The sequence below is a fragment of the Archocentrus centrarchus genome, chromosome 24 (assembly GCF_007364275.1).
Source record: "Archocentrus centrarchus isolate MPI-CPG fArcCen1 chromosome 24, fArcCen1, whole genome shotgun sequence".
Lineage (NCBI taxonomy): Eukaryota > Metazoa > Chordata > Actinopteri > Cichliformes > Cichlidae > Archocentrus > Archocentrus centrarchus.
In genome coordinates, this window is record NC_044369.1 from 22,431,791 (window position 1) to 22,450,006 (window position 18,216).

At 40.8% G+C, this 18,216-nt stretch overlaps 2 protein-coding genes across 4 annotated transcripts; one reads left to right on the forward strand and one right to left on the reverse strand.

The window, feature by feature from the left end:
- The first annotated feature begins 792 nt into the window (after positions 1–792).
- Positions 793–8,068, forward strand: napbb (N-ethylmaleimide-sensitive factor attachment protein, beta b). 2 transcript variants are annotated; one of them, XM_030721119.1, is made up of 11 exons: positions 793–1,015; positions 2,416–2,495; positions 2,720–2,836; positions 3,673–3,677; positions 4,089–4,166; positions 4,289–4,344; positions 5,246–5,330; positions 5,428–5,532; positions 5,613–5,681; positions 5,762–5,812; positions 6,893–8,068. In XM_030721119.1, exons 1-11 carry the CDS (start codon positions 915–917, stop codon positions 6,992–6,994), a joined length of 849 nt encoding a protein of 282 aa, XP_030576979.1. In that variant the 5' UTR covers positions 793–914; the 3' UTR covers positions 6,995–8,068. The 2 variants fall into 2 exon arrangements, with proteins under 2 accessions (XP_030576979.1, XP_030576977.1); XM_030721117.1 differs by having other exon boundaries at positions 794–1,015; positions 3,631–3,677.
- A 152-nt stretch (positions 8,069–8,220) lies between these two features.
- Positions 8,221–15,040, reverse strand: gzf1 (GDNF-inducible zinc finger protein 1). Of its 2 annotated transcripts, none has more exons than XM_030721115.1 (8): positions 14,962–15,040; positions 13,515–14,497; positions 13,176–13,359; positions 12,846–13,012; positions 12,257–12,351; positions 9,968–10,135; positions 9,709–9,866; positions 8,221–9,484 (listed from the first exon to the last, which is right to left on the reverse strand). In XM_030721115.1, the coding sequence occupies exons 2-8, from the start codon at positions 14,480–14,482 to the stop codon at positions 8,792–8,794; spliced, it is 2,433 nt and encodes an 810-aa protein (XP_030576975.1). In that variant the 5' UTR covers positions 14,483–14,497; positions 14,962–15,040; the 3' UTR covers positions 8,221–8,791. The 2 variants fall into 2 exon arrangements, with proteins under 2 accessions (XP_030576975.1, XP_030576976.1); XM_030721116.1 differs by lacking the exon at positions 14,962–15,040 and adding an exon at positions 14,849–14,957.
- Between the last annotated feature and the right edge of the window lie 3,176 nt (positions 15,041–18,216).

Consider the following 18,216-nt stretch of genomic DNA (forward strand, 5'->3'; position numbering starts at 1 on the left):
CAAATGACCAAGCATGGACAATAAATAGTTGATAATGACGGTTTATCTGGGGGCAGGGGGCCCCAGATCAAATTCTCCTTAAGGTCCCATAAAACCTTGGACCTGCTCTGAATGCCTTGACATTTGCAGTTGGCTTGAGTGTAACAGTTTATGAATCTTAGAGCAGGTGACCTAGAGGGCTATGGAGCTCACGCGCTGTGAATTTGAAACTAACCCACTACTGAGAATTTCCAGTTGCTAGTAAAACTGACTCAGTGACCTTACTGTGTTTTTTAATTATTAAACTCTACCCCAAAACATTAAAGATAAAGTTTAGTTTATTGCTGAACTAAGCTGAAATAAAAGTGTCAACTCCATTTTGCAAAATGAAAGGGGGAAAGGAGAGTCAAAATTAAGTGAGGGTATAGTGAGGCAGCCGTACTGCTCTCGCGCCCTCTGCTGTACAGAAACGCAAAGCACACCGACCGCTCTGTTCCTCCAATTTTATTCCGCCATCAACAAATTGATGATCTAAAGTCAGACAAAATGTTTTTAATATACGAATTAAGTGATTGAAGGCTACTGAAAATCATGACAAAATTAAAAAAAAAAAAAAAAAAAAAAGTCGAACGCTTAATTTTTTTTTCAATTATTTTGTAATTTGGAACATGATATTACGTAACACGCCCATCAAAAATTTATTTACATGTCGCTGGGAGTTGTAGTCCTTGTTTGCCTTGGCTCTTGTTACGTTGTTGCGGTAAAGCACTCCAACTCCCGCGATGCCACAGCACTCACCTAAGCCACTAGCTGTGCACGCCTACGCTACATAAACCCCGTCGACTGTAATCCTTACTGTACACACTTGAATCCTCTGCGGGTATTTTCTGCTTAACTGTTAGTTGTTGTTTTTCCCCCCCAACTACAGAAAAGAAATGGACAACTCTGGAAAAGAGAAAGAAGCTATTCAGCTAATGGCCGACGCTGACAAAAAAGTCAAGTCGTCTGGTTCTTTTTTGGGAGGGATGTTTGGAGGGTAAGACAGCACTGCACCAAAGAACAACAGCTAGCAAGCGTTTAGTGTCAGCAGCAAAGTTGGCACGCAGCCTGTTTCCATTCACACTTGCAGACAGTTAGCTAGCTGAAGAGTCCGTATGTGTATGTGCGTGAACCAGCAAACTGTTGTAGGGGTTTAGCTAAATGCTAAACTAGAGGGAGATGACATACAGTGCAGTTATTCCTAGCTAAGTTAGCTGTTTTTAAGATTGTAAACAAGCCAGCAGATCACGACCTCCTGCCGGACTTAGCGCTGGCCTCGAGGCTACGCAGTAGACTGTTTTAGCAAGCTTAAAATATGCCATTTATTTACTATAGCTGGAAGTCTTTCACTTGTTACAATACTGATAAGCTCATATATATTATTGGACAGTTTGTTTATAATAAATCGGTTTAATTTAAAGCCCTGGATCTTGTTTCTTAATTTAAATACAAAAAAAAAAAAATTAATAGAAAACACCCCCATCATAGTGAAACCACCAACAGCAGCCCATAATCTAATCCTGTTATAATCCCCACAGGAGTGAATATATTGCATTAACTACAGTTAATGGGCACCTTTAGTTGTGGCCAACACCCTTGTTAATCCCCAAAACATTTAGACAGGAGGTTTTTATATGGTAAAGGTAGTAATAGCAGATGCTGTTATAAGATTCATGCCATACATTAAGTAGTGTGGAAGGAACTGAAGTGCAGTTTGATTTGGAGGCTCCTAACTAGCTCTGGTGTGTCTGACTGGTTATAATTGAATAAACCTTCCTCTGTTATTGTACCTGTATTCATGCTTCTTGTTTTCCCCATGGTTGTCATTACAGAAACTCTATCCAAACCTTTGCAATTGCCAGTGACCCCAGAGGGGATCAGTATTATGATGTTATGTTTTGTATGTTTTACCCAATCATGGAGAAAAAATATTGTTTAGACCCCAAATGCAAAAAGCCTGTAGTTATCGCCCTGTGTGAGTCAGTATTTTTTTTTTCCCTAAACCTCTGCACCAATGAGCACCAGATGTTACTACTCTGCAGTCCTTATCTAGGATAACCGTGGGCAGGCAATATATTGGTAATTCTGTTGCCGGCCAAGCAATGATGTAACCCCCTGCCATGATTGAATGGCCAGAGTATGATTACGACTACAGGGAGCTCCCAGGGGTCCACTGGCTGTCAAGAGAAATTGAGATCTATAGTGCCTGTGTAGAAGATTTATTTAAGACAATCCAAGCATTGCATCTTAATGGAAAAACTAACTGTTTGATACATTAAATGGATATCTCTTTTACATACAGACCAGTATGATACACATTTTCATAACAAAATATAAAGAACATTTGCACTTAATTCAAAACTGTCTTCCTTCTTTTCTCCCCTGTATTTTTTGTAGTGGCCATCACAAGGTGGAAGAGGCGTGTGAGATGTACTGCAGAGCGGCCAACATGTTCAAGATGGCCAAGAACTGGAGCGGTGCGATGAGCTGATTATTACTTACGATACCCGCCTTAAAAATTTCTCGCTCACTGTAGCTGCTCTCTCGGTGCAGTGTGTGCGCACTGTAACTCCAAAGTTTGTGAAAGTGCCACATGTAAATTAGATTGGAATTATGCGCATCAATTAGAGCATCAGCTAAATCCAAAGCACGCAGTATGTGTGTGTGTGTATAACAGTTTTGGCATCTCCCTCATCTCCAGGTGCTGGGAGTGCATTTTGCAAAGCTGCACGTCTCCATATGCAGCTGCAGAACAAACACGACTGTGCCACCAGTTTCATCGACGCCGGAAATGCTTACAAGAAGTCTGACCCTAACGGTAAGACTATGTGGCCGCTAATCCTGTGTAATAATTCAAGCGGTATAAATGAATAGTGTTGATTGTATATCCCAGAAAGCAGATTCAGTTCATCTGAATGCAGCGTTTTCAGTGAGAGAAATGTTTCATCACCCACGAAAATCCTGCATCCAGATGAACAGAATCTGCTTTCTAGGATTTTCTCACCTGGATTATTGAGCATGCATCAAGATGGATTGATTGTAGATGATTAATATCTCTCCATAAAGCTGCGTGATTAAACCATGTTTTCATAAGTACTGTTTGACAGCTAGAGGAAGTTATACAAACATAGCTCATCTATTATTGTAGACTGGGCCTCAGGCTATGAGGTTTCATTGTATATCTGCTGTTACTTTGGTATTGGCATGTCAAGCAACTTCACCATTGTATTGTGTAAGATCATTTCCTTGAGCTGCATGGTATTTGCTTGGGGCTAATGTATCTTTCTTTGTGGCATCATTCAATAGTGTCCAAAGCTTTTATTCTGGGGAAAGGAAGCTGACAATATATGTCTATTATATTGCTAGTGGCTTAGATTTATTTATTTATTTTTTGGTATTTTACCTTTTTATAAGTAGCATTCAACAGGATTCAACAGATGACAAATGTCTTTTATGAGAAGCATGTTATATAATTGTATTACTCACTCCATTTCACCCCGCTGAAAGAACATCCGTGTATACTGATGTGGAAAAAAAATACTGTGCTAGAGAAAGTTTAAGAAAGCTTACATGACTAACTGTTTCCTCCTCTTCCTTTAATGCTGCCAAAAGAGGCAATCAAGTGTTTAAATGCTGCCATTGATATATACACAGACATGGTAAGATGCAGTTACAACAGTAACACTGGTGTTTTTTTTATTTATTTATTTTTTTAATTTAGTGTCTGTGCTTTTGTTTGTCTAAAAAGGTCTGGAACTCCCATCACCTGGATAACTGAAGGCCTTCATACACATCAGTGCTGTAGCATGTTGTCTCTGCCAGTATCACATTATTCACTATGAATGTTATTCCTGAATTTGCCTTTTTGCTGTTTTTGGTGTTCGTGTTCCTTTAAAGAGGATGATTTTTAAATGCCTTGTAGAAGGAAAGCCACAGGATACTACTTAACCTCCCCTCTCAGCACTCAGAATGGAACCTTTCATTGACTTGAGAGGCATCTGTCTGGATAGATCCAGTGTGTAATGATTTTCTTTCTTTTTTTTTCTTTCCCCCCTCGCTTCCTCCTTCAGGGAAGATTTACCATCGCAGCCAAACACCACATCAGCATTGCAGAGATCTACGAGTCTGAACTAGTTGATATTGAAAAGGTAATGCTATCATATTTTCAAATTAAACTACCAGCAGCTGTTAATACTAGTTAAGGTGCAAATTTTATTCAAGGAACACTGAAAAGATCAGGGCTTTTGTTTTTGCTTTGTCTTTTGTTAAGGCTATTGCACATTATGAACAAGCAGCAGACTACTACAAAGGAGAAGAATCAAACAGGTACTGTTTCTCACTGATCCCTTTACTACTCACAGCAGGCACAAAGTCGGCAGAGAGGTCCAGTTCAGTGACTCTTAAGTAACAGAAGTGTGTCTTAGCAGACACTGATTATCTCCCTCTGTCAGCACACGTCAGTCAAAGCAGCCACGCCCTTAACCCCAATATCCAGATGATTGAGTGGTAAAGAAATTAGCCAGTGTGGAGTTAAGAAGGGGGAAAAGTACCAGCCTGTAAGCTAAAATATTAACATGGATGTCAGAAGGGATCAATTTGCTCATCGCATCATTTTTCACCCCCCCCCCCCCCCCCCCCCCCCCCCCCCGATGTTGCCAGTTGGTTCTGCAAGAACGGTTAGGTAGTTGGTTCTACATGAACACCAGGACGCAAGATATCCAAGCAGAAGATCAAGTGTTATTCAGTGACATCAGTAGGTGGTTGTAATGTTGTGGCTGAGTGGTGTTGAGCACTGATCACTCACATAGCTATTTGCTGAAGTATTTGTTTATAAGAGGAAAACCTTTTTGCAGTCCATTACAATTTTTCGGTGTCATACACAAGTTAGAATGAGGATGTTCTTTAAAAGGGGAAAAGAAATATCAGTTTCTTTATGCTTCTTTCTTTTCTTTTTCTTTTTTTTTTTACTTTTTAAAGATTTCAGCGCTTGTTACTCTTGCTCATATAAAACAAAGTTGTCGTTAATTACATTAGTGAACAGGTGGGCTGAACTGCACTAAACCATGGCATTGGCTTAACTTCATGGAATAACCTTGTTATTAAGAAATCACCTTTCAAGACAGTTTAGCACTTTTTGAAAACTGCGCTCCACCGATTTCACACAAACCTCATACATATACACAGGCTGTGTTGAATTCACTGTGTACTGTTTACACCCTGTGCTTAGTTCTGCCAACAAGTGTCTGCTCAAGGTGGGAGCTTACTGTGCTCAGTTGGAGCAGTACCAGAAGGCTATTGAGATCTACGAGCAGGTGTGTACTCGGTGCTCTGCTTTGTATTTGTGCATCAGGCTCATCACTGACTGTTGACATTTCTGATAAATGCTGCATGATTGGAATTTATATCCAGGTTGGAGCCAACACGATGGACAACCCACTGCTGAAATACAGCGCCAAGGAGTATTTCTTCAAAGCAGCTCTTTGTCATTTTATCGTCGACGAGCTCAACGCTAAGGTGATTTTATTCCTCAGTGATTCACTCTCAGGATCTGGGATGGTGAATTCTGGAAGAATTTTAACATCGTCTCTCCACAGATCGCTGTTGAAAAGTACGAGGAGATGTTCCCGGCTTTTTCGGACTCCAGAGAATGCAAGTTGTTGAAGGTAGCTGGATAACGTGACTTAGTTTCTTCGCTTAATCTACTCAGTTTCTATGAGTGACCTACATCTCTTTGTTTTAACAGAAACTCCTCGAGGCTCACGAGGAGCAGAACAGCGAGGCTTTCACAGAGGCAGTAAGTCTTGTATACACTGAAAACTCAAGTTTTTTTTTTTTAAATAAGGCTTTTGGAGAGTGCAGGAGTCTGCCTGTGACTGCTTGTCGGCTCACTTTTTATTCAAGGAAGCTGAAGGCTGGAGCTCGGTAATTCTCCCTGGACTTTGTATGTGAATGTTTTGCAAGCTGATATAGTTCAGCGCTGTAATCGTAACAGCTAAACTCCTAAAAGACATTTAAAAAATTAACTCAGTGACAGAGGGAAAAGAGTCATTCTGCCAGAAGTTTGAATAAACCAAGTGTAAACCTTTGGGGCTGAAAATTTATGCCAATCCTGAAATAGCCACTTGAGGTTGGCTCCAAAAATGAGTCAGTCCCCATGGACTCCCATATTAAAATGCACGACTTTGCAGCAGAAATAACCATAATTACAGCCTGGTACAAAAATTGTTTTGGTCCCTAGCTAATTTTACCCTTTCTGAAAACCGTATAGAGGCATCTTTTTTTCATAACTCCGTCTTTAAATTGTATTAAAGCTTAAATGTTGCATTATAAGGGCCGTGTGCGGACTTGGCCCGTAAGCTATCAGGCTTCAGCTCAGCTAATTTAAGACTTCTCAGCCATGCTTGTGGTGTTGGAGCATTTTTAGTGCACTGTTAGACACACTGTCAGAGTAGTCTTTTTTCCAGTTTGGGTAAGTGATCTTTTACTAGTTTGTGTTATTAACCACTAATTAGCATGTAGCTGTATTTGTGTGGTGCATCCGTGAAGTCTATAGATATGGCCTGCTAACCAGTTAACTCTAAGCTTGTTAGCGTTAACTGGTAACTTGGCACTGCTCTCTTTTGCACATATATGCTCACTCGAAGCTTTAAAACAGGAGACCACAAACTAATGTGTGGGCACCACAGTCTTCTTTATAGTACAGTCTGTCAGATGCAGGACAGATTAAATGATCTTATTCCTGAAAATGCAGTACTGGTGGTAGAAAGTGCTGGTCCAGTAATGTTGGCTATATTAAAGCGAGACAGGTCATTCTATTTGTATGCCTAATTTGAAGCAGCTTAGAAGTGTGTGTGCCCTTGTCTGCCTGCTGCAGGTAAAGGAGTTTGACTCCATCTCACGTCTGGACCAGTGGCACACAACCCTCCTGCTGCGCATCAAAAAGACCATCCAGGGGGATGAAGGGGATCTGAAATGAAAGAAACCTCGGGGTAGAATTGCAGCATGGAGGGACTAAATCCATCACGCATGCTTTCAAACACACAAAGCAGTACACACCCTTACACTCCCCCCACTGTGTATAGCATCCGGAGAGGAGTGTCTGCTGATGATTTTTGAATATTCCACCGCACACTTGCTATTCTCCCAGAGCACCGTCTTTGTTTCAGCGTGTCTGAATCTGGTCAGAATGTAAATCCTCTCGCCCTCACCTCTGTCTAGAGGATTGCTGCATATCTTTTTTCTGCTGAAATCTGTCCCGGGGGGGGGGGTTCAGAGCAGTGTATACCATTTTGAACCTGAAGTTAGTAGTGACAAGAAATACTGCATGTTTTGTACAGCTATTGTTTCCTAGTCAGATGCAGCTTGTTTTTTAAATCTAGTTTATTATACATTTAAACAGATTATGTAATGTTTCTCATGCTTTATGACTTTCAAGAATGTACCATTATCTTAACTTGTGTTTTTGGGTGGAAACAGAAGGATCTTAAATAATTTAGTACAACCACAAACATGGATTTAGTTTCCATTTCATCACCACAGGGAGCGACTCTTCTTGAAAAAGAGTAATGATATGCACCAAGTGTAGACTGTTATACATTTACTGGATAGGTAATTTTATTACTTCTGTTTATTTATGATTTACTTTAGGATTTGTCGACTTGATACTTGTCTGAATGTTTGAAGCTGCGATTCATAGTTTGTACTTTTGAATGAAAAGCACTCACACAGATCACCTTCCTCCCAGGGCTGCAATCCTGTGCTGATGAGCATCATTAGTCGCTCATAACGTGCTGTAAACTTCTCATTGAAGGTTTACTGCTGCACTGTAACCTTCCCAATGGCCAGTCGCTAAGCATGTCATTGTGTATAGTTCAGTGTTGTGTACTTTCACTAGTGTTAGCCAGACCAAAGTTTTTACTAAAGGTTCAGTCGCCCTGTGTACCCAGCTTCTCCCAGGTGGGATAAAAATGGGTGGGGATTTGATCAGTATGCTTGTGCAAATGGAAATTAATAAAGGCATTATAGCCCATCCTGTGTTGCCTTTATGAAACTTTGGCCTCTTCTGCCATCATAACCAAGTCATAGAATAGGATAGCTGCATTTTTATGAATCAGAGGGTGTTTTTTTTTTTTTTATATAGCTTCATTTATAAAGGATAGCATTTTTTCTTTCTATTAGAAATTCTGAAGGCCTCCTGTTAAATCATTTTTTATGATTTTATTTAAATCGTCTCAGCTCTAAGTTCCTTATCACAACTGCTGTTGCTCACAGAAGTAGTTTCACACAGAAAAGTGCCAGGATTTTGAAGGTTTTAAGCAATTTCATTCAGATTAAAATAAATGATCAAAACTATGTTGCTGTTCCACAGCTGCAAAGGATTTCTGAAAATGTCCAGAACATCTCAGTAATAATTTGGATGTGAAGCGTGTTTGTTAATAATACCAAAACATACATAATGCACTAAACCAGATATTTAACATGGTTGAATACAGTCTTATTATGTACTTAAGATTTCACACTATATATTAATTTCACCTTAGCTTTACATCTGTAATTTGATTTTAAATGAACCCTGATATTAAAATGACTGACAAAAAGTGAAACACAAACTGGTACACTTCTATACACACAATAACATGAATTTCTTTTTTTTTTTTTTTTGGGGTGGGGGGTTGTCAGATTCCCTAAACCCAATAGAATTAGCTATTTACATGCACCTCGATCTGAGGTCTTAGGTTCAGTTACAGGATCATCTGCTGTCCTTTGCCGCCCATCACTTTGGAGAGTGTCTGTTCACTCTTTTTCCACGATTCTTCTCACCAACAACCACAGTCTGAATGTTTGGAGGCAGAGATTCTGTCTCAGAAGAGGCTTTAGAGTCTGAAACTGGAGCCAAAATAGTTTGCGAAGCTGCAGCTTCCAGCACAGACGATGTCGAAACAGTTGGGATCTCTGTGACTGATGCTAAAAACCCATCAGAAACAGGAACTGAGAGAGTGGGAACAGACAGAGAAGTAGAGGGAACTTCAGAGGATAAAGGGACAGTGTGAGCCACGGACACTGGTAAAGAGAAGGGAAAAGGGACGGCTGAAATGACACTGGCCCCTGTGCCATCAGTGGTTACAATGGGTTGGATCTGAGTCCCTGGTGAAACCTCAGTGTGGATGACTGTGATCCCGCCAATAGTGCCGTGGCTAACCAGAGCAATGGCTCCATGACTGGTCCACTCAGAAGGGATAGTGACTGGCTCGGACGGAACCACAAGGGAGTCTGTGTGGACTTTATCATCATCATCATCAGCGGCAGCAGCAGCAGCAGCACTAGTACTTTTTCTAGCTGTGCTCTTTTTCTCTCCTGATGCTGCTTTTTCGGTCTTTGGCTTAGTGGGAAATCTGGGTTTCTTTTCCTCCACATTTCCCTCCAGCACCACCAGGTAGGTCTTCCACGGAGCATCTGAGTCATGAATCTGAAGGTCAAAGAACTCAATGTAATTTCTGCAGCAGTCAATGCAGTCTTTTTTTTTTAAAGATGCACAGTCACTGTACAAAAAAAAGGCCAAATACCACCGACTTGTATGTCTTTTTTTCCCTAAACAGAAATTTCAGCTTCTGCCACAGTGCAAGTAAACTCAATACACATGCAGGTGAAACTACCTTTTCTAAGACACTACAGTAAGGGAAGTATGCTCACCACCGTGTGCCTGCGGAGGGTGGACTTGTCTGTAAATGTGCGTTTACAGAGGCCACACATGTAGGGCTTTTCTCCAGTGTGAATACGCTGGTGCCTTTGAAGTGCGTTGAGCTGAGTGAACTGTTTGTCACAGTTTTTACAGCTGTACGGACGCTCACCTAACAATCACCAGAAAGCAAAAAGAAAAAGGATAGCGAGTTAGAGAAGTAAGCATAATTTTCTTTAAATCCAATGAAACATGAACAAAATCTACATTCACCTGTATGTATTTTTAAATGCTGGTGCAGAGAGTTCCTCTGAGCGAAGCCTCTACCACACTGCCCACACTTAAATGGCCTGAAGCCTGTGTGGATGTTTGAGTGGTGTCTCAGGTATTCTTTAGATGCAAAGCTTTTCCCACAGGCTTCACACATGAATGGCTTCTCTCCTAATATGAGAAAAAAAAAAAGCAGTTTTGGTCTGTTATGTGCAGATAGCCTTGTTTTTATTGTGTGCATGCTTCAGGACTTACTTTAAGAAACACTGTTAGCGATAGATTTAAAAGGGCCTCAAGATGAAAAAACACTACTACTTTATATTTTTTGTTTTTTATATTTTTTCTGATATACATTTTACCAAAATGGATATTTAAAAAAAAAAAAAGCACCTGATGCATTATCTTAAGAAGTACACACTCATTTATATAAACACTTCTCATGGCTCTATGCAGCACTGTGAAAAATAAAGTGCACCCTTATTTCTTCCAGTGGAATTAACAGGGTAAGTAGCAGACAGGTGCTGATAATCAAATGCACTTGATTCACTGATCACCAGCAAGTGAGAGCACCTCTATAAAAGCAGTTTTGGCAGTTTGCTGGTCTGAAGCATTCACACAATGCCACAATCTTCCCAGGAGTGGACGTCCCAGCAAATTCATCTCAAAATCACAGTATGCAACGCTCAGAGAAACTGCAAAAAAAACCCAACATACATACATACATCTCAGATTCTAAAGGCCTCGGTATGTTAAATGTTAAAGTTCATGAGGGCTTGCAAGGAGAAAGTCTCTTCTTTCAAAAAAGAAAAAAAAAACATGGCAGCACAGCTTAGGTTTGCAAAGTTTCATCTGACCAAACCACAAGATTTTTGAAACAAATGTTCTTTGGACAGATCAGACCAAAGTGTAAACAGCCATAACGCACAGTGGCACATTTGGCAAAAACTAAACACAGCGTATTAGCACAAACTCCTCATACCAAATATCTAGCACAGTGTTGGAGGGGTGATGATTTGAAGCTTGTTTTGCAGCCACAGGACCTGAGCACCTTGCAGTCACTGGGTCGACTATGATTTCCTCTGAATACCAAAGTATTTCAGAGTCAAATGTGAGGCCATCTGTCTGACTGCTAAAACTGAGTCTTGAAGCAGGACAATGATCCCAAGCACAGCAGCAAATCTCCAACAGAATGGCTAAAAATAAAAAAAATCAAGGTGCTGCGATGAGCCAAAGTCGAGACCTCAACCTAATTGAAATGCTGTGGTGGGAACTTAAGAGAGCTGCGCATAAACAAATGCCCACAAACCTCAATGAACTGAAGCACTGTTGTAAACAAGAGTGGGTCAAAATTAATCCACAACAATATATAGTCATGTAGTCATTTGCGGACTTCCGGTCACAAATACCATAATACCACTACATGACTGAAGTGTAATTTCTGTGCTTTCAGGAACCGTTTGAATTTTTTCGATAGCACGAATGTCGCAGAGTTAAGGTGAAAAGCCAGCGGTGAGAGGCTACGTCTTAATCAGCTGTTCGCGGCTCGTAAGGTCAGGAAACCCGCGATTCAGCAGCAATCGCCTGGCGTTAAAGGATTATTCTGATAGAGTGTAGACTGCAAATTTAAAATGTAATATTGAGCAGGCTGCACAAACAACCTACATAGGTATACTGTATACGAATTGTTCATCCCTCAATGTAATTAGAAGAACAAAACAGGGCAGGTCATCAGGCAGGAGAAACAGGATCAACTCCTCAAAGGCCCTTGTTTTTTCTCATTTTCAATCTTTTGTTTTATAATTTGTATTTGGAGCACTCTACTATATGTTGAGTATATAAAGAAATGTTTGATATAGGCCTAATGTATGCTTTTACATTAGTAATTCATTTGACACTTTTTAAAAAAAATTAAAATCTAAGGAGCCATTTGGGAGCCGAAAGAGCCGGCTCTTCTTTGGGAGCTGAGCCTAAAGAGCCGGCTCTCTGAAAAGAGCCGGAATTCCCATCACTATTTCACGTTACTACTGCTAAAGGTGGTTTACAAGCTAATTAATCGTGGGGTGTACTTAGTTTTTCACAAGGCTGCATAGAGTCTTGTAAACACTTTCTTTTTCACATAGCTGTTAAAGTATCGTTTGGATATTTTCTTCCTACTATACCTGTCATGCCAAAAATTACCACTGCATGAAAATTGAATAAATAAATTAAACATCCTCCTGCCCATAGCATCTCAACCTAAAATGACGATGCTGAAATCCTGACTAGTTACTGATGTTAAATGATTGGTTTTACCTGTGTGTGATCGCTGATGATAGGCCAGCATGTGCTTCTGAGTGAACCGGGCATCACACTTCTCACATGCAAATGGCTTCTCTCCTGTGTGAGTCCTACACATGTGTAAATACACAGGTTTAAACCTCATCAGTTTGATTCACTTACATATACACCACATAAACTTGTTGTATGCACCAAACACACAGTACTGACATTATAAAAACTATGCAGTTATTCTTTACACATGGGAGGTTCTCATGCCTAATCTCCAATGAATGGCAGCATCAGCACCTTCAGGTCGACACTGCAGAGAAATAATATGCCTGATTCCAGCTGTTTCTAGCTTCAGCTGTCCATATTTACAACATGACTGGCCTGAGCAATTCTCTGATTTCTGATGCTGTTCTCCAGGTACACTGAAAGTGATGCATTTTTGTGACAAAGTGGCAGGATGCTAATATCAAAGCACTCCACATAAAGGGTGAGAATAACGCAAATGACATCCATACTCATGCCCCAAGATTTAAAACTTTGGCTCAAATTCTTGCTTTTACAGGTCTACAATCCCCCACCCCAGGCGGTAGTTAACCACCCGTGAGCTCCGTACCTGCGGTGCATCTTGAGGGCGGAGTTCTGGGTAAATCTGGCCCCGCAGTCGGTGCATTCGTAGGGCTTTGTGCCCGTGTGTGTCCTCTCGTGCAACACCAGGGCAGTTTTGGAGCTAAGTGCTTTCCCGCATTCAGGACAGATATGTCGTAGATTGCGTTCATGCACCTGAGACGCAGCAGAGAGAGAAACACGACATAAAAATATGACTGTCACAGAAATAGGATTATTACACATTTAATACATCACATCTATTTCTTTTAATAACACTGAAATAACATTAACATGACTGTTAGCAATAGAGAGCGAGCAGAATTCTATCGGTCCTCACCTGTCTTTGGTGGCGGACGACGTCCTTCTTTCGCTTAAAGGTCTTTGTGCAGGAGTCACAGACAAAAAGCCTCTCGCTGCTGTGGACGTGCTTTTCGTGGATCTTTAGGTTGCTGCGGTTTGCAAAGGTCTGCGAGCAGGTCTCACAGCGATAAACGACATCTGCTTTCACGCCGTGGTACGTACTGACCGGGAGAGCATCAACGAGTAACAGTATTACAGGATGACAATGTGCTTTAAAAGGTACTGTGATGAAATGCATTTATGGTTATGATACATACTGTATGTTGCAGTACACAATTCCAGCTATAGTAGTGCTGGAGCCGCATTATTATGTTACCTGATGTGCTTTAAGTAGCTTTTCTCATAGTGGAAAGTCCGCTGGCACTTGTTGCAGTGGAACTGGGCCTTTGATGGTTGTTTTAATGTCTGCTTGGACTGTCCCTCCTCTTCCTCCTCTCCAGGCGGTAAAAATAAAGGATCCTCAGACTCCTTACTCTGCGCGTCATCCTCACATCCCCAGTCATCTTCATCAGAGTGATGTGAAGCTGCATCTCCTTTGTCTTTCTCAGTCTCTGGCTGAGCCTCGGCTTTAGTCCTGTTCTCATGTTCCTCTGTACCTTCATCAGGAACTTTGTTTTTGCTGTTTAAAGGCTCTATTTTAGTACACAAATGCATTTGAGGCACCTTACGTGGAGACAGTTTTGGCTTTCTTCCTCGCCTTTTTTCATCCTTTGCTGTATTATTTTCATCGACTCTTTTTGAAATGACTTCTGTCGCCGGCGTCTGCGGTGAGAGTTGCCGCTTAAGAAGTAAGTTTCCACGTTGCTTCTTCCCTTTGGCCGTTTCGTCTTTATCAGCACCATGCACATCATCTGCAGCTACAAATTGTGAGCGTTTCCTTTTGGGCTTTTGCATAATTCCTGCACTTATGGCATCACCGCAAACCTCCAATAGATCCTCACAATCCAAAAACTCAGCCACTGCTTGAACATCACCTATCCTGTCTCTGGCAACTTCAACTTTACCAGTGTACGCAAACTCCAAGAACTTTGAGAAATCATCAGAGTGCATATTTGAGAGCGACAATTTATCTCGGGATGCATCAGGACACAGAAGAATCTTCTTGAAGTAGCCACTGGATGCAACGAGCATCACCTGGTGGGCCGGAAACTCCTGCACATCTCCCTGATAGTCGACCCGCACTGTGACGTCACTCAGTTGACCTTGCAGCCTCAGGTCATGCAGAGAAGCCAGAATGTGCTCATGATGCAAACTTGACGTGAGCTGGACCACTTTGGTCCCCATAATTAATTCGGGCACCTGAGAAAAACAAAGAGGAATTGAACTGGCTGTTCCTTTACAGCAGCTTAAGTGAAGTGACATTTAGACTAGTTAGTCTATTATTAGGAAATGAGCTGAGCCCAAAAATGGGGAAATGACAGCAAATATCTAACTGGAGGGAAGTAAAGGCTTGGTGAGTTGCTTAAAATGACCTCACTGTAAGAAAGCTTACAATTTATTATCTAAACTGCTAGATTTAAATATAATAATATGCTTGTGGTTATGTCTCGATAACATTCACGGACATCAAATGCTAACAGTAGCATCATATCCACAATGTTAAGTAAGCTAGGTTAGCTTTAAAAAAAGAAATAGCGCTTGGCACGTAACTAATGTGTTTTTCTTTGATAACACAAGTTCGTAGATCAATATGCTGCACCCAGTTACTGGTGTCCGTGTAGCAGCAAGTTATGTACACAGCCAAACGAAGCAAGTTTTCTTACCGTAAGCTCGGTAAAATGGCAGCCCTTCACAAATGCTCTGGCCGACGGAGAGTACTTCCTGCATAAGTCGCTCACGAAGATTTTGCTACATCCGGTGCCGATTGGACTGATTTGGGATCAGTCCTTCTTTTACAGTCGCGTTTATAAACGCGATTTGCCTAGTCTGACTGCTGTTTCTGGGTCATTTTTCTCCGGTTATTGACTGTATGCGCACAACCTTATCTAAAGCTAGACTGTCTTCTAACATTTTTTCACCTGTGAGACTTTTAAGGTCTTCTTGTTGTGCTAATTTTATCTAAATACCAGTTTATGTTTGTTTGCCTTTGTCGTAGCGCCAAAAACACTGTCCATTTCACTGCTATTATTGCTTAAGCAATAGTATGCTGCATTCTTTATATTACTGTAACTGCTTTCATTTTGTGTGAAATAAACTGCTTAAAGCAAAATAACTGTTACCGTAACTCTTAATACCAAATAATAGAGAATGTGTAATAAAAACATTATTCTTAGTATCCACGTGGTGGCGGTATTGCACAGTGGGACAACGATACGCTAGATTAAAAAGCACTTTGTGTTTATACATCATGTGCAGCCCATGCAGTCTTTTGGGGCTAAATATCGTTTTCATGGGTATAATTAACACTGTAGCTATGTGGATATTAAACAAGCTAAAACACTGTATAGACTGTATATAGTATCATACTACAGTGCTACAGTGCATACTACAGTGAATACCAGGCAGGACCAAGGTAAAACAGGCCAACATGCTGAAGGATTTAAGTTGATTCGGTTACATTCAGAGCAACATTTATTATCTGCAGGGTTGCAAAATGCTGCCATTCCAAAGGTGTATGGAAACCTACTTGAGGATTCACTGGGGTGCTGTTCTGCAGCTGCCAAGGATTTTTTTTTTTCTCTTCCAGAGGAAATCCATTACATTTGTCTTAATGAATTCTGCAAGCTAGCAATCTGCTCTGTTCCGGTGACTCATGCTGCTCTCTGGACCAACGCTGTGCAGACCTGGAACACTGTGTTCACCTGGCTTTTATTGTATTACTTTTCTACCATATATACCATGCCCTATAGATTGGCATTTTTTTTTTTTACAACAGGTCCTTATAATACAGAAAAACATCTGCAGCTGTCATAATCTGTAAGTGCAGGCTCATGGGAATTAAGTATTTGCATAGATATTAATATGGTGTAAAGTATTACTATGGGGAAAAAATGGAAACCTGAATGTGCAGAAATAATGAGAAAACACATATGCAGATTAAGGGGACAAAATTTTACACTTTGGGTTTGCAAGCACATTCTTTGCTTAAGGCTTATCTAAATGAAGGTTCAGTCAGTCTGGAAGACCTATTTAAATGTCTTCTGTTTATAGAGACTGCTTTACTAAAATGATAAAAGAATAGCTTAAGCAATCACAGTGGTTATTGTGTAACTCTGTCACACTATCATTGTTCTTGTGCAGCACAGAATATAAAGAGTTAAGGAGACTCTTTAGTTTGTGGTTTAGTGAAGGGTAAATACTAAGGCCACTTCAGCATTTGTGGTTTATGATGTCACAGGAGGCTTTGTCAGACTGAAGATGGGGAAGAAAAACAGACAGACTGTTTCTACATGTCATCAGTGGTTAACGTGTAATCAAGAGGATGAACACATGCCGCATCACTGAAATAACAAAAGGTCAAACAGTCATTGCAGAAACAAGACAATCTGATCTACTTTCAGCTCTGATATTGGTTGACTTTTCGCTCCAGAACATTTTGTGTTATTCAGTCAAGGTGTCAGATGTTGCTACACCATGGCATGCCTAATAGCCAGCTGTTTGGCTGTACCTACCAGGATCAAATTAAATTCCCACATTAGGTTGTCAGTGGAGAAGGTGACGTGCAAAATCCTGCTGAAAGGTGATGGGCTCAGCAAACAAAACACTCCGCCGACTTTGGGTTGTGTTTGTTCTGCTATGGTGGACTCCTCCACATGACCGAAAATATCAGTGCTGACATTCCACAGCGCGCAAACAACACGACAAAATGTGCACTGTGTGAGTGAAAAAGCAAAAGTCAGAGCCAAGGGAGATTTAATTTGAGGCTACAGAGTGCACACATACACACTGTAAAAAACAAAACAAAACAAAACAAAAAAAACAGTAGAATCCAGGAGTTGGATTGTGAGGGTTGTGTTTGGGCTAGGTTTGTGTGCTGGATTGTACAAACACTTTAATTTGGATGTTGTGAGGGTAAGTAAGTTTGTGTCCTCGCAGGACCTCTCTGCAGATCTCTTAACAGGGTTGACTCATAATCCCAGCATATGAACTGAACCAGTGATGGTAAACACTCGAACATTACATGGAAGTGCGGACAGTGGTGGTCCAAGAATAACCGCAGAATTCTCTTTGTGTTTGCCCATATCACGCCACAGAGCTGATGCCAGACCAACACAAACCGGTCCAACACAGTATTCTGTGGTGTCTTTCCCTTCCCCTCCAGTCAGTGAACTCTGCAAACTAAAAACATATTTCTTTAATTAAGTTACCAATACATTTTATTTTTTGTCAACGGTTTGTTCCTACGTTGTGCACTCTATTGATTTTATGCAAATTTGCGGCGCTGTTTCATTTGTTTTAATAAATGAGCATGAATTTCCACCCATATTTATGTAAGGAAGAATTTGGTTGGGAGTCAAATACTGTACATGTTTGCGCAGTCCTGTCAAGGCCAAGGCTGCTTTGCCAGGATACACACAGCAGTCCAGGCCTGTCTACGGTACTTTCGTCTAACACTTCAACCCGACACCCTTCTCCTTTTTCCCCTCTTCTCTTTTCCTTTTTGTGACTGGCTGGATGCCAGCCCACATTTAGCTAGTCCAGAATATCACTGGAACCTCTAAAACCACAATGGAACATCAGGATCAATATAAGACCAATGATTCACAAAAAAATGCAGACTCTCCATGCCATAATGTGGAAATGTGATTTTTTTTTTTTTTTAACTTCTTTTTCTTTTTTTGGTCAAGCATGCTGTGCAGTTAAAGTTTGTATAGAAGGGCTTTATCTCGCACCAGATATACTAGCAATGTAACTCCAGGCATGGCATTGTCTTTTTGGTCTACTGCTTGTCTGCTGTTTGATGGCTTTTAATAATATTTGGTGGACATATTCATTGTGCCTCGATGACAAATCCACCCTTAATGCCCCATACACCCCAGACAGAGTTAAGTAGATTTAGTAGTAGATTTCAGCCAGTA

Coding starts and splice junctions, on each gene's coding strand:
- gzf1 (XM_030721115.1), bottom strand. CDS start 14,482: ATGGGGACCAAAGTGGTCCAGCTCACGTCAAGTTTGCATCATGAGCAC. Junction 9,867..9,967: donor GCATTTAAAAATACATACAG/GTGAATGTAGAT, acceptor GGTGATTGTTAG/GTGAGCGTCCGTACAGCTGT. Junction 9,485..9,708: donor CCCTCCGCAGGCACACGGTG/GTGAGCATACTT, acceptor TTTGACCTTCAG/ATTCATGACTCAGATGCTCC.
- napbb (XM_030721117.1), top strand. CDS start 915: ATGGACAACTCTGGAAAAGAGAAAGAAGCTATTCAGCTAATGGCCGAC. Junction 3,678..4,088: donor TTGATATATACACAGACATG/GTAAGATGCAGT, acceptor TTCCTCCTTCAG/GGAAGATTTACCATCGCAGC. Junction 5,533..5,612: donor TCGACGAGCTCAACGCTAAG/GTGATTTTATTC, acceptor GTCTCTCCACAG/ATCGCTGTTGAAAAGTACGA.